The sequence below is a fragment of the Phalaenopsis equestris genome, unplaced genomic scaffold, assembly GCF_001263595.1.
Source record: "Phalaenopsis equestris unplaced genomic scaffold, ASM126359v1 Scaffold000002, whole genome shotgun sequence".
Classification (NCBI taxonomy): domain Eukaryota; kingdom Viridiplantae; phylum Streptophyta; class Magnoliopsida; order Asparagales; family Orchidaceae; genus Phalaenopsis; species Phalaenopsis equestris.
In genome coordinates this window covers 62,698,478-62,715,270 of record NW_018164444.1, presented here as the reverse complement: position 1 = coordinate 62,715,270, position 16,793 = coordinate 62,698,478, and the positions used below count along the sequence as shown (strand labels likewise).

Here is a 16,793-nt window from a genome sequence, read left to right as displayed (position 1 = left end):
TCATTGCAAGTGAGAGAAAAGTTTCAAAATGTCATTTCTCTGATGAATAGATTTGTGGGTACGTAAAGCTTTTCTTCGGTAATTAGCGTTTTTTAACAATTTTGTGACATTATATGTGATAAAGATGATTAGATTGGGTCGGTGGGCCTTCAAAGGATGTTGCGGGGCCCTCCTCCGCCGCAGCGACCAGTCTGCTAGCTGAGCTTGCGGCGATTGTCGTCATTCCCTTCAAAGGGGCACTGATCGCCCAACTCTCTACTCGTCACCGGCCCCCAGTAGAAGGACCAGGGTGGCGATCACCTTCCTCAGGACTCATGGAGCAACAGGTGGCCAGGATCGAGCCCTTCATGGTATTGGCTAGTTTTCAACGGAAATATCCAAAAGTTTGGTTGGCGGCCACAAAATCGGAGGTAGCAGCCCTTTGGGTGGAGGTTGTCTCCTTGTGAAGTTGGCTGGCCGAGGTGCCGCGCGAGCTGGGAGCGCTTCACAAGTCGATCGATCTAGACAAGCTCCTTTGCGAGGTCGACCACGTGGACCAAGTTAAACTAGGTTGAGAGATGACCCTCATATGGTTAAATTAGTGGGGGTATGTCCTGTTTGAGGCCTTAGAGAATTCATTTATAAAACATTTTGTTTGAGACCTGTAAAATAACCGAGATGATCCGAGCTAAGTGGATCGCATTTGCTTACTCGGGTCCATCTGGGGGCCCCTCTGCTGGGTCCTTTCCATGTTGTTATGTGTGTGCTCCAACAGTGACAAACTCCTTCAAATTTCTAGCTCAGATGAGCTCTTCTATCAAATTTTTGAGATGACATAATTCCTCATTGTCGTGCCCGTGATCCTGATGGTAGGCATAATATTTATTTAGTTTGAGCAATTATGGTGCAATCTTTAGTGGATGAGATTTCTTGAAGTAGTCCTTATTTTGAATGACCTGGATTAGTTTGGCTAATGACACATTTAATGGTGTTGAACCTTGCATCTCTCGGTATATGTGTGGTTATTCAAAGTATCAGAGAGATCGTTGATAGGAGTTGGGTCACTGCTGACCTTGGTTGCCTCGGTGGCTCCTTCGGTTGTCTATGGATCTTGGACCGTCGTTCAATCGATGGTCGAGGGCTTGATCGCTCTTTGGTTTATTTTTCTTCATATCGGTCCTACCGCTTCAGTGGTCAGTGGTCAGATGGTCTCAGTTTAATTTATGACGACTCCATAAGGTCATCTTCGTCGGCAGTATGGTCATTCAACGACTGACGACCTGGTCTGAGTCAATCGGTACGCTATGACACGAGATTCAATTGGCGGACACACCTAAAATCTTGATCTCCTAAAGACTCCTTACAAGAGTGTTCGATCATAGCTAGTCAACCGACCAGTTTTTTACTTCCACAGACACAACTGTCATCTGAGCGGTCGCTTCAGTCGACGGAGCTAAAACGCGCCAACTAGTTGATTACCGTGATATTCAAATTCAAATTGTAATATATAATTGATATAAAATCAACACAATTAATTGCATCAGTGGGGGGTTCCATAAGGGTTCCCTCTTTTCTGTAATTGTACAAATACACCTTTATAAATAGGAGGCAAAACAACAAATAAATGGATGATTTTCCCCGTTTCTTTCCGGGGATTTGCACAATTACTCTCTCATGTTCCCCTCCTTCTAAAATACAACTTTGGATTCAACAATATCACATTCCACAAATTTTAATATTAAAATTTTGAAATAAACTTTTTCATGCATGTAAGACTTTATGTATTTAAAATTTAGATGTTAAATATGTAAATACATAAGAATGGAGTGGTTTCTATGTAAGTAAATTTTCCTTTTTTTTTTTTTTTTGGATTTGCATCCAGCACTAAAAAGTTTGATTTTTTTCTATTTCACAATAATTTTTCAATATTAGACTCACATTACTCAAAACATCTAAAAAATAACAAAAATAGCACCTCATATAAAACCCCAACCCCATCATCTCTCATGTAATTGAGCCAAGTCGACTCATTAACTCGCTCGAGGTCGACTCCATAAGTAGTTTCTGAGTTGAACTTGATGAGCTAACAAGTCAACCTCAACCTCAATTCATAATGCTTGTTTAAAAAAAGGGGATTTTACATATCAACCATCCAAAACAATACATATAATATTTTAATCATCCAAAACTTAAATATAAAGTTTTAATTACCTAAAATCTTAACTCAAAAATTTCACTGAGTGATATTAGAATGGTGGTTGTGAATTTGTGATGAAAAAAAAAAATGATTAAAATTTATTTTGCATGAATCTCAAGGCTTTTTAGCAATCAATATTTAAACCCAAATTAAAAATCTCTGAGAACTTCAATTTCAACACATTTATAGTTAAATTAATCGGCTCAACGAGACGGACCCAATGACACTAAAATTGACTCATTCCGAACGAAATCAAACATAGATCAAGCTATTGTCACTTTTAGCGATTTTAGGCGGCCAATTGGAATGTAGAATGGATTCTAAATCTGACTAGCTTAGAGTTAAATTGAGCGCCTCAATAAAAAATCCAACGAACCCAAAATCACTCAATTTCGACAGCATGAAGGCACTTAAATTTCCACAAAACTTTATTTTATTTTGAGAGTCCCTCTGAGTCTTCCAATGAAGTGGTATGGATTCATTTCTTATTTACAAGGAAAATACTCATATATTATATAAATAAAGTCCTACCCCCTTTAAGAAAGGGAGGGGCCTAGAGTTGTACATGGACCTAAAAGGAGAAGATGATTTAATATTTCAGAGTCATTCTGAAAAAAAAAACACGACAAACACTTCCTGCTCCTGCAATTATCAAGCACGGTCGACTACTGCCCGTCGTCTGCTCCGGGCTCAACGCCATCAATGGACCATCCAGGATAAAATACAATGCAAGAACACGCCCTAAAGATGATGTAAGAACGTGCCTCGAAGAAGGTGAAGATGGTGGAATGACATACCCTGAAAATGGTGCAACGAAGAGCCCTAGAGATAATATTACGATGCGCCCCAAAGATGGTATGATAATATAACGACGTGCCCCAAAGATGGTATGACTACACACCTAGAATGTAGTATAATGATGCACCCAAAATATAGTATTGCAACGTACCCCTAATATGAGGTAACAAATAACATCGCATTGAAGTTCTAAAGATAACTCATGCTAAAATGATTTACGACCATCGCACTCTGGATACAATGACTTCCTTTAGACTATTGAATTTATCTTCTTGCAGCTCTCTGTTATGGTCTATGCCACCAATTGATGCTACCATAACTCTCTATTTATGGCCTAATGGATCAATTATGACCTATGTGGTCCACATCTCATACAACTTCCAACATATGCCTTGTTCACCTAATAACATTATTGTAGCTTATTATTATGGCATGCACAACCAAATATTACTACGTGATCAATAGCTCACGCAGATCCCAATTGACCTATATGACATACGAATATTATTACAACTTTCTACTCAAGCTTATGTGATCCACAACACTATAACTCTTAACTTTAACCTCTATGACATACGAACATTATTGCAACTTACCACTACAGCCTCCGTGCCAACTACGACCTACATGATCCACGACTCATACACTCTCAACTACAGTCTCTTTGGCTTACAATCGTTATTGTAACTCACCACTATGACCTACATGACCTATTACGACCTACATGGTCTACAGCTCATGCACTCCTAACTTCGGCCTATGCAGCCTACATATGTTATCACGTCTCACCATTACAATATATGTGACTAACTATGACATATGTGATCTACAACTTAGGCAACTCTAAACTCTGGCCTTTATGGCTTACATACATTATTGCAAGTCACCTTTATAATCTATGCGACCAATTACGACCTACGTGATCCATAACTCATAAATCTCTCAACTCCAACAATTGTGGCCTATAGGCATTATCACAGCTCACTATTACAGTTTGTATGATCAACAACGACCTATGTGTCCACAATTCATGCAACTCCCAACTCTGGCACTTATAGCCTATGAGTGTTAGTGCAACTAACTATTATGACATACACAACCAATTACGACCTACGTGATCCACAACTCTTGTAGCTCCCAACTTCAACATCTACGACATAGACGTTATCACATCTCATCTTTATGACCTTTGTGATCAACTAATGTCTATCTGATTCACAACCCATGCAATTCCCAACACGGGTCACCGCGGTCTACGAATATTATCATAGCTCACCATTAAGACCATGCGAAAAAGTATAACCTATGTGGTTCTTAACTCATGCAACTCCAAACTCCAACCTATGCAACTTACAAATATTGTTGTGGCTCGCCAATATGGTCTTCACGACCATCTACGGTCTATGTGGTCCACAAATCATGGAGCTCCCAACCCCGACGTCTATGATCTACGAATGTTCTTGTGGATCACCACTACATCCTACATCGTACACTGCTCTTGCATCTTTCTACTATGACCTCTATGGCTAGACGACGCTTATGAAACAACCATCTACGACCTACTTGGTCAACTACCAAGCACCATTGACTACTGCCCGTCGTCCGCTCTGGGCTCATCGCCATCAATGGATCTTCCAGGATAATAAAATACAATGCAACAACGCACCCTAAAGATGATATAAGAACATGCCTCAATGATGGTGCAACAACTCACTCTGAAGATGGTGGAACGACATATCCCGAAGACAGTGCAACAATGAGCCCCAAAGATAATATAGCGATGCGTCCCATAGATCATACAACAACACGCCTCTAATGTAGAATCTAGTGTAGCAACATACCCCTAATATGAGATAACAAATAACATCGCATTGAAGATTCAACGATAACTCATGACAAAAATGACTTACGACCATCATACTCAGTATACAACAACTTCCTCTAGACTCCCAAAATTATCTTTTTGCAGCTCTCTGCTACAGTCTATGCGGCCAATTGATGCTGCCATAACTCTCTATTATGGCCTAATTGACCAATTATGACATGTGGTTCACATCTCATACAGCTTCCAACTCATGCCTTGATCTCTTATTAACATTATTGATCTCATTATTATGGCATGCAAAACTAACTATGACTACGTGATTAGCAACTCACGTAGATCCCAACTGACCTATATGAGATATGAATATTATTTCAACTCAACACTCAAGCCTGTGTGACCCACAACACATATAACTCCTAACTTTGTCATCTATGACATATAAACATTCTTGCAACTTACCACTGCAGTTTATGTGCCAACTATGATCTACATGATCCACAGTTCATGCAACTCCCAATTATGTTCTTTTTGGTTTACAGATGTTATTGCAATTCACCACTATGGCATGTTGTTGACCTCATTTTTAGTGAGATCTTTCTTTTCTCTTAGTGCTTAGGGTCTAGTCATAGGACTTCCCTTTGACACCATAGAAGACTAGAGATGAAACCCACCTACATAGATATTCAAACCACTTTCTAACTCTCTTTCGAACCTTACGTGGCCGGTCATAAACCTCAAGCACTTGGAAGGTTGAAACCAACATGTGAGGATTAAAGGGTGAGTTCCCATAGGATTATTGGGCTTAAGACAATCCTGGGTGGCTTGGACTTGTACACACATACTTGAACCCATCAAATTTCTCACACACCTCAAAAAATCACTTACAGTTAACCTACCTCCTTACTCTTTTTGGAAACTCATATGGGTGGGCCCAAGCTCTTAGCATTTAGCTAAGATGGCTAGAACCAACATAGAAGGATTCAAAATGAGTCCTCATATGACTCTTGTAGCTTTAGGGTGACTTCATGGCTTACCTGCTCACTGTACCCAAAATTTTTCAAAAATTACTAAAATACCCCAAAATCCTCAAATTTCTCCAAAATAACCCAAATACCTAATATTGCCAATATTGCCAAAATTCTCCAAAATTCCCAAAACTTCCAATTTGCATCCAGTTGACCAAATCAACCCCAATTTTTTCACTCAATTCACTCCTAATACACCCAATTCCAAATTCAAACTCAATTTCTCCAATTTCCAAACCCAAATTCAAACTCAAGCCACCCTATATTGACCCTAAATCTAATTTCCACCAAATTGAACCCATGAGCCAAAATCAAACCCAAATTCAAATCCAAGTCCAAGTCTCATCATGATAAGTCCTAAAATTCACCAAAGCCCAAAAATAACCCTCTTATCTCATGATTAAATTTTAAGAGCCCATCATGATTAAATTTTAAGAGCCAACCTTACCTAATTTTAAAAACTCCAGTTTTAATGCCTTTGAAAAGCCCAAAACCCACATGACAAATTTATTTTTATAATACATTTAATCAAATCAAACCATAGACTATGTCATACATGATTAAATTATCCCACTTTTAGATTTATACCAACACCTCACTAAATCTCCAAAATTCCTAAATCCTTCTTCATGAAAGCTGGCTAAGCCACATGCAAGTCATGGAGTCTTCTCTACCATTTAAGCCATAGAATGTCCACCATGCCCTAAGGGAAAAAAGGAGGACCTCCTTTCACCTCCCTCACCTCCCACCAAAGTGACCAAAGTGACTCACCCAAACCTATGTTTAACTCAAATTCCCATGATTCAGACTTATCCACCCAAGCCCCCATAAAGCCCAATCCTCATGACAAGTGAGTGCAACCCATTTTCATGCAAAGACCGAAAGCCACCCAAAAAGTAATTCAAATCCATTCCCCCCAAACAAAATCAAATCTCACATGACACAAAATGACAAGTAAAAAAAAAATAAAGTAAAGATAAAAAATAATAATAGAATAACTATACATATTAAAATTAAAAAAAAAAAAGGAGAGAAGACAAAGACAATATAGTTTTCAATCTTCCTTCTGCCGTGACATTCCGGCCCACTTCACCTTCTCCTCCTGTAGCCGAGCATTTCACCGGCGAATACAAAAGGTAAGCTTCTCGATTCCTTCTCTTTTCTCTGTTTTCTAAAATTTATTTTTACATTTCTGCCACCTAAACTTTCATATGTACATGCATATCACACTAATCTTCTCACAAATTTACATGGATACCACTAAATGAAAAAGGGAGTTTTTCATATATGCCGCTCAATTCTTTTGTATTTACATATTTAATATCGACAAAACACAAAAAAAAAAAGAGAAGAATTTTCACCTGTACCACTCTAATCTTATGTGATTATATGCCTTACACATTTTAAGAGAGAAATAGAGAGAGATTTACATGCATGCCACCCTATTCTCATGTATTTACATATCTTACACCCTAAAATTATAATAATAATAATCTAAAAGGTAATTTACATGCATGCAACACAACTCTTACGGTTTTGCATATCCAACACCTTGAAAAAAAAGAGGGAAATTTACATACATGACACCAATTCTTTTGATTTTACACATCTACTACCTAAACTTTTATCTTCACATGCATATTTTCATACCTACCATCCAAACTTTCGTGTTTCCATGCATAGTTTGTTATTTTATGTGCTATTCCACATACGCAAAATTCATATATATATATATTTGTTGGCTTAAGCTTTGTGAAGGTGGTACCTAATCACATAAAACTAAGGGTTTGTTTGGGACAGCTGTAACTTATTAAATAATCTGCTGATAAGTTGATTAACAATAATCTGTTGATAAGTTAGGTGTTGTGGCCACTACAAATTTTTATTTTTTTTGAAAAGTCAGACCGCAACCAGAAAGCTGCCACCGCACCTAGACAAGTGCGGTCAAACATTGTTTTCAGCGTTTTGAAAATGCATAAGCTGCCAAAATATAGTTTACCCAAACATGCCAACTGTGTTTTCAAAACATCATCGTACCAAATAAGCTGCCACAAACAGATCCTAAGTGACCTTTATTTTTATACCATGTTTAAGCGGCTGATCATGTAAAACTAAGTGTTTTCTATGGCCTAAATAGCCAACATATAAAATACACAAAGTTGGAGTGATTAGACAATACACAAAGTTGGAGTGATTAGACAAAAAATTTCATGGAGAGCGAGCATGTGAACTTATTTACATGAAGGCTAGACATGCAAGCATGTAAATACATGAGACTGATAGCTAGCATGAAGATCTATATGGTTTGTAAGCATGTGAGTTTGCTAACACAAAAGCTAAACAAGTATAACCATGAAAGCATGAACTCTAAGTGGTGATCATGTATAAACAACTAAGGACAAGTTATCATGCATGTAAGGTTCAAAGTTTTGGTGTGGTATGCATGTAAGATCCTAAGTTTGGGTTCTAAATATTTATGCGCACAAAAATTAAGTCTACTTGGGATAGCTTGTGCGTTTCAGGATAAAGAGCTTTTTCTGAAACGCAGTCTACGGGTCGACCGCGGCGGTCGACTCACGAACTGTATTTAATGTAAAAAAACTCAAACGCGGTAAGCAACATTTTTAAAAACGCGCAAATCAAACGGTTAGTCGACGTTTTCAAAAACGCCGCCGCACTTATAAGCTGCCCCAAACGGGCCCTAAATCTTATGTGTTATGTATATGATATTAAAATTTAAGTCTTAAGTGGGTTTCAAGGTGGATAAGCAGAAAAATTAATTTAAATGTAAAAATGTATTTTAAATATTTTTCTAATTTAAAAAAAATACTGAAATTACAAAATATAAATATAATTCCAAAAAAAAAATCACAAAAAAAAATGTCTTATTAAAGAAAAATACATAAAAATACTCCCATAAAAATTTCATAAGTGAATATGTATATATATATATATATAATCAACTTTGGTGAGTTCTCTAACATAAGACACTTAGGAAAATAAAATTGTAAGTACAATAAAAAGTCCATTTTTAAGCATTTAAAAATAATTAAAATAATAAAAAAATCATCAAATTACAAAATATTTGAAAATGCCACCAAATCTTTCCTCATTAAAAATAATAACTTAAAAATGCTTTCCTGAATTTGTTAAAGGCCCAAAAATGTGTTTTGAATACTTAAAATTATTTTTCAACGTATTTATAATTTTTCACTAAAATAATTATAAAAAATACAAAGTTGAGTTTGCTGAACTTCTTAAGGTCAGATACACTTAAGAAAAATGAAATTGAAGTCAAAATAAAAATTTCATTTTTTGGGGTACTTTTAAATAAAAAATAATTAAAATAATAATTAAAAAATTGGAAAAATACAAAATGTGTCAAAATGATTTGAAATCACTCCTAATAAGATATGGTACCTATAAAACATTTTTATAATTTTTTTAAAACCCAAAATATATTTTTAAACACTTAAAATTTTATAAATTATCCACCAAAATAATTCTAAGAAATAAAATATAAAAAAAATATCTAAAATCAATTTCTTGAAGTCAGAGGAGTCAATGAAAAATAAAATTTGAATTTTTGAAATTAAAATATACTTTATATTTATTTATTCATCAAAACTAATATAAAAAGCATAAAAAATTAAATATAATTAAGAGAATCATTAAAAATTGCCTAAGTGGTCCTCTAACCTAGATGAATCTTCAATAAATTTCCTAAGGATAGAAAATTTACTTTGATTGATTAAATGAATTAACTTTGGAAATTCCTATTTTTTTATTAAAATAATTATAAAAAATTAAAAAATAAATTTAAAAAAAATATGATTTCTTCTCTGTTTCTTAATTAACCCATGAGAGATAGTTCGGCAAAGTTTCAAGCCCATGTGGATTAATTTAAAAAAATTATGAATATAGGAGCCTTAGGGGCAAAATTGTAATTTCCACATTTTCACCCCTAATTAAAATTTTGGATGGGTTAAAAACTTAAAAGGTAATACCTTAATCCTAAATAACATTCTAAGATGATTGAAACAAGAGGGTAAGAGGTAGAAACCAATTAACCTCCTTTTTTAGGAAAGAAGGGTATAAATGTAATTATCTAAATTGTTAAGCTTTGGAAGAAGAAACCTATTTTAATGACCTAATTGTTTGGGACATAAATTGAAAATTTTATAATTCACTAATCTAGAGTCTCAAACCAATGGTTGAGCTATAGGTTGATCTTTCAATAAGAACCAAACATTTTTAGTATGACTTTTCCTAAATTGCACATTTACCCCTAATGTCTTTTGAGCTTTGTAGTGAGCTAAGTTTAATCTAAAGATACTTGAGGGTTAGTTGAAAGATAAACCATAATTAATGTCTTTCAAACACTAGAAATTCAAGCTTGCTTGTCCCTTCTCTCATGGATTAATTCAGATATAACATTGAGCATAGCTTAAACCTAATGAACATTAGTGTGATCTATTCAACAACGTAACATGTTCAAATGACCTCGAAATGATTCTAAAGGCTTTAAGGTTGTCTAAGGCACTCCCAGATGCCTTTATAATCTTTTGGATGTTTTGAAGGACAATTTAACTTATTATGCTTTGTTCAAGAAAACCATCCTTTAAAACCTTTAAGAACCCTCCAAGTTATGAACTTAAACCATTAAAGCTTCAATATTCATTTTTTACATAGTAATTGTTCTTACTTTGCAATATATACACGATTATGAATGCTAATATTTCAGCGGGAGCAGCGAGAAGTTGGCATGTACGCATTTACAGTTTATTTATTGTCATTTTATTACTACAATTTACCACTGTATTTCAAGTTTAAAATTAAATAACATTTTCAAAACAAAACAAACAATATAATACGTCCTTTTGGGTTTACGGGAGTCCCCGGATGAGGTAACCCATGGTTGCTAACGAGACCTCCCCAGTTTAAATGAGTTTAACAACTCATTTAGACTAAGTAAATTCAAAAGAAAATAGTGGTACCGGAATGAGAGAACTGTGAGATCCTAACCAGTGTCACTCTAATCAACTTTAACCCCCACAAAACACTTGAACAACAACAACAGCAAAACCAAAACATTGAAACATACACGGTAAAACTTATTGGACCTTGAACCTTAGGACTGCCTTAGACTTTAGGATTGCTACTTTACCGAGTAGCTAGCTTTGTGGGAAGCCTTCTACAACACGAGGATTTGGATCATCATGAGGATCTACAACAACACATCTTTTATTAGAATTTAAATAACAAGACATAGGATTTTGAGGTTGTCTGACTAGTGCGACATAAATTCTCAACTTATCTTTAGGCTTTTGCACAATCGTGTTGTGATTTAAGCCCTAACTAGCTTTAGGCTTTGAGATCGTCCTTTGTTATGACGTAAACCCTCCTATCCTCCAGATTATTTGTATGACCGTGTCATGCAAGTGTAAGCTTTAAATAATAAAATTGACATAATCAAAACATCAAATAAGTCATTTCCAAAATATTAAACAAAACAGTAGGATAGCTTGAGAAGTCACCAGGTTTTCCTTCGGATCACTGGCATCTCCTACCTTTCATTCATTTGGATTCTTGAAAATAACTGTTCCTCTTTTGATCCATTCCCTTTTGAACTTTTAATGTCCAATCTTGAAAATTTAAACTTAAAAAATCTTGAAGGCAAATCCACTGATCTTAATCGAAAGTGTTTTTAAGCGACTTCGATCACTTAAGATGAAATTAACTATAGGGGTTTGCCTCTATAGGAAACTTCGAAACCTAGCTTAATATAAACCCTATTTAGTCTTCTATATTAAATATGAGAATTATTTGGTCAACATGAACGATTTCGCAGACCATAACAAATGTCATAAATTCTATAGTTTATTTAATCGAGCCTCACTATCAAACAATGTGTTCATTCCTTGGAATATATGCATCGCTTGCGGTGTTGTGCTCGTTTATTTAAACTATTGCGTATATGAGATCTATTCGGTCTCCTACTTTCAAAATTAAAATATTAATTTTCAAAATCATATATATATATATATATTAAATATATTGAATATATTTTTCCACAAACACAAACACACCATGTTTGGCGGCTGACATCTGCTCGACCTATTACAACCTACATGGTCCACAACTTATATAACTCCCAACTTCGACCTCTACGACCTACGAATATTATCACATCTCACCATTATGATCCATGTGACTAAGTATGATGTGGTTCACAACTGTTGCAGCTCCCAAGCTGGCCTTTATGACTTACAAACATTATTACAACTTACCACAACAATTTATGCGACCAATTACGGCCTATGTGATCTCCAACTCGTGCAGCTCCCAACTCCTACTTTTGTGGCCTATATACATTATCATAGCTTAACATTAAGGTTTATATGACCAACTACGACCTATTAGGTCCACATGTCATGCAATTCCCAATTCCGACTCTCATGGCCTACAAAAGTTAGTGCAACTCACAATTATGACATACACAACCAATTACGACCTACGTGATTCACAGCTCATGTAGCTCCCAACTTTGACATCTACGACATACGGATGTTATCACATCTCATCTTTATGTTCTATGTGATCAACTAATGTTTATATAGTACACAGCTCATGTAGCTCCCAACTCGGGCCTCTGTGGTCTACAAATATTATCGTAGCTCACCATTCAAACCCAAGTGACAAAGTATGACCTATGTGGTTCACAACTCATGGAACTCCCAACTCTGACCTATGCAACTTATATTTATTATTTTGGCTCACCAATACGTTCTCCATGGCTATCTACGGTCTACATGGTCACAAATCATGGAGCTCTCATCTCCAACGTCTATGGCCTATAAATGTTCTTGCAGCTCACCACTACAGCCTAATTAGTCCACTACTCTTGCAGTTTTCTACTATGACCTCTATGGCCAAACGATGCTTATGAAGCAATCATCTACGACCTACTTTGTCAATTACTACCACAGCTTCCAACTACGGCCTCTAAAACCAGGTGGCGTTATAACTACCTTCACAATATTCATGGTGGGTTGCTGCTTTTATATCAATCGACTATGGTCTTTACGTCCCGTTACAACTATTATTGTTGAACTAATATTGTACATCAACATTGTAATTTTATATTCTCTAATTCAAGAGAGTGGGCATGTGCACTTACAATTCTATTATGGATTATTTTAATTGGGCTACGCCTCGTGATTTTTTTGCTTTCCAGAATTTTCTACGTAAAAAATTGGGGTGTCTCTTACTATTTCTCTTTTATCTTTTTATGTGTAGGAGCTTCCTTCAACAATAAGACGTTTATCATCCTTCTCATCTCTTCTTCCTACTCATACCACATCATAAATCGTGAATCATTGGTGCGTCTGTCGGCGTCCCCTCTTCATCTTGCCATTGTGCTCCCCAACACACAAAACACCTCAATTTCCTCTTGGTCGACTCGTTGTTGAACCTGCTAACTTCCCCTCCTCATCTAATTTTCTTGGTTGCCGACACACCATGAACCACTATTCATTGTCCACAATGTGCTACTGATTTCGTTGTCTCTATTTTTACACAACCAACCCCCTCCTCTACACAACTTCCTCTTGTCGAACATTAGTTGTAGGCAAGGACAATGATAATTTAGCTAAGATGACAACATATTAGATGGTGTAAGTGAGGTTATCAAGTGAAACATGCTATGTTCAAATAAATTAAAATTAGAATATGTTGGGGGAAAAAAAAGGATTATTGGAAAGAATAATACATACATTCATACTCCATGTATAACATTGTTGTACACAGTTATACGATATGCGTACAATAGTGTACAACAATGTTCTAGATGAAATCTCATCTATAAGTGAATATTTTGGAAAGTATGATAATATGAGACATTTTATTTGCCCACGAAAATTTATGGCTGTCAACAATAAGCTCCTTCATAATATCTTAAGCTAAATAGTATGAATTTTATAGAAAATATTCTTGAGAAAAATTTTGAGGTAGATAATCATCATAGCCTTTTATATCTCCTATAGGATAAATTATTCAAAAGTTAATGCACAGCCATATTATTAATATCTTTTATATGCAGCACACATATAGTTTAAATATTGTGATTTAAATCAATTTAATTCACTATAGCTCCCATAAAAAATAAAAAAAAAAATCATTACTTTACTTTATAAAATACAACAAAATATATTACATATCTTTGTGATATCATCCTGGTATAAAGGAAAGAATTCTATAAAGTGGTATAATGAATGCCTTCATCTTACTAGTCTAAACTATCTTTTCCACTTCACTTGGTCCAACCTCAAATCAACCTCCTAGTCACAAAAAAATATTGTGTTTTATCCTGATGCATTCAGACGTCATGTACAATGAGGTTGTACACCTAATATCCTCTTCGTAGCCACACCCCCCTCGTACTCGCATGTCATTGACTTATATATATGATTTTTGTTAAACAAAACAAATAACAACAATGCATGCTCAAATATCACTTATTAGGGTGGAATAATATAAATCACTCGTAATAAAAATTTAATATCATTCCATATTTGATTCGATCGCCTGAGAAAGTAGGTCTTAAATAATTTTTTATATTATTTTTTAGTACATAAAAACTCTTCATTTCAATCAAATTTGATATAACATACTATAAATAAGGCACTATATTTTATTAGCAGTTGCATGATTTTCTTGATCTTGAATTTATATTCATTATTCATACTAAATGACTAACATATTTTTTTAATCAATGATATTCATGATTTCCATGGAGTTTAATTTATCAAAACTATTGGGAGTAGGAAACTTCATGATGATGTAGCGAAAGACTGTCAATTTAGTTCTGCATAAAAATTTGACAGACACCCAAAGAAAAAAAAAACATTGAAAACACTAGCGTTATATCGCTTATGTTAAAATTTCAAAAATGAAAATTACGGGGTCCAGCTCAATCAAAATGCTTCAACTAACACTGTGTTAGTGCATTGTGAACGGTACATGCAACAATGAATGTTGAGGACAAGAGTATTGGCATTGGTTTTGACAAGAAGCATAACAACTTTATAAAAAATAAAATACATATAGTGTCCATCAACCTTATTGACAATGATGTGCGCCAGCCTTATAAGTGATGGTGATTAAGTGATAGTGGTTGGTCACTCACAATTTGGCAATAGAGAAAATGTAACATCATGAGTCCTAACACAGCTCTATGTGCAGATGATAGTATTTTATATTTTATTTGTAGTATTGTGGTATTATTTTATTAAAATATTCCCACAATACTACCAATAACACTTAAAATACTACCATCCGCACCTAATCCGGACGTAGCTCATCTGAATGTAATATTTTATCTCGACAACGATGGTCAATAGAGCGTAATTGATCAATGGTGTTTACACAATTATAGTCCTGCAAACCATAAAGTGACAATGGTGATCAAGCGATCCTAATTGTATGTTGATGGCTAGGCAATTGCAAACAAGGGACTAAGGTCTTCGGAGGTTGGCAATGGTCGATCACACTCAAGCGATGGTGGATCAGTGGTCGGACAATCATATAGATGAGCTATGCCGTTCAAGCAACTACAGTAGGGAGATGGTAGTTTGGTAAACTAACATGGTGATTGCGATCAAGCCATAATACTTGGGTTAAGATGGTTGGATAACAGTAGTTGGGTGACAAAGACCAATGCAACTATAACCCGACAACAATAGTCTAGCAATGGTAGTCGAGTAATTATAAACCCTACCCTACTGCACATATTAATCATGCTTGAATATGTGTATTTCACTCCTTAAAAGTTAAAAAGGTGGCATCTTTTTATGTCATGAAAGTTTGGGTGGTAAAAATGTAAAAAATGAAAGTTTAGGTCTTAGATATGTAAATACATAACATATTAAAAAATTACAACCTTCAACTTTTACAATCTTATATCCAACTTTTCTGCAACTCAAAATTAACCCTGCATTAAAACTCATACACCCTTAGTTAAATTTATTAAATATGTAATCAATCTCATAAATCAGAAATCATTTGCACTAACTATAAGGCAATATGAGGGATTTTATTCATTAAAGACCAAATATATTTCAGATTAGCATACAGAGAATCATAAACTTATCGGACAAAGCAGCAACGCAATGCAATGTAAACTGTAATAAAGGCCTTTATCTGCAACCCACCATTAAGCTTCCTCACAGCGAAGAAGACAACCCTACAGAGAAGAATTATGGCAATTATTTAGAAATTTTATGGGAAATTTACATCCATACCACACAATTCTTATGTATTTATATATACCTATCACTCAAAGTTTGATCTTTCCGCTTCTAATGCATTGACGTCATAAATCTATGCATGAAAAGATGAAAATGTGTGAACCACTTAAAAAAAGACGGTGATGGTGGCATTTTTGGTGTGATGTTAACAAGTTGAGTGGCATGCATGCAAATATGAATTTTTAAGTGTTTGATATGTAAATACATAAGAATTGTGTGGTATGTATGTAAATGCCCTTTACATGAATAACACTCAAATCCTTAACATCACATCAAAATTACCACCATCACTTATCATTTTAAAATTGAAATATAACTTTTCATGCATAGGTTTAGGACAACACCGCCTTATAAGTATAAATATCAAACTTCGGGCATCAGATATGTAAATACATAAGAATTGTGTGGTATGTATGTAAATATAGATTGTAATTATTAACATTTGGTTATAGTATTAATGAAGAAATACCTAGTTGTTTTGCATTGACAATGCTTGGACTAGCAGGTGGAGGCTGAGAGTTTTCATCTAAGAAAGCTTCAATCCTATTTGGATCAGACCACACTGGATATCCTTTGATCTTTCCCTGTTTAACAGTAGATAAGCAGAAGAAATTTGTTAATAAATTTATATAATATTATATATATATATATATATATATATA

The 16,793-nt window shown here is 34.9% G+C and overlaps 1 protein-coding gene across 1 annotated transcript in view; it reads right to left on the bottom strand.

Moving 5' to 3' along the window:
* Positions 1-15,882: 15,882 nt before the first annotated feature.
* Positions 15,883-16,793, bottom strand: part of LOC110035478 (glycerate dehydrogenase) — a 5,281-nt gene continuing 4,370 nt past the window's right edge. The window contains exons 12-13 of the mRNA XM_020739712.1: positions 16,601-16,715; positions 15,883-16,067 (exon numbers count right to left, since the gene is read on the bottom strand). Coding sequence (XP_020595371.1) covers positions 16,048-16,067; positions 16,601-16,715 — 135 coding nt within the window. The 3' untranslated portion in view covers positions 15,883-16,047. The remainder of the gene's footprint in view (positions 16,068-16,600; positions 16,716-16,793) is intronic.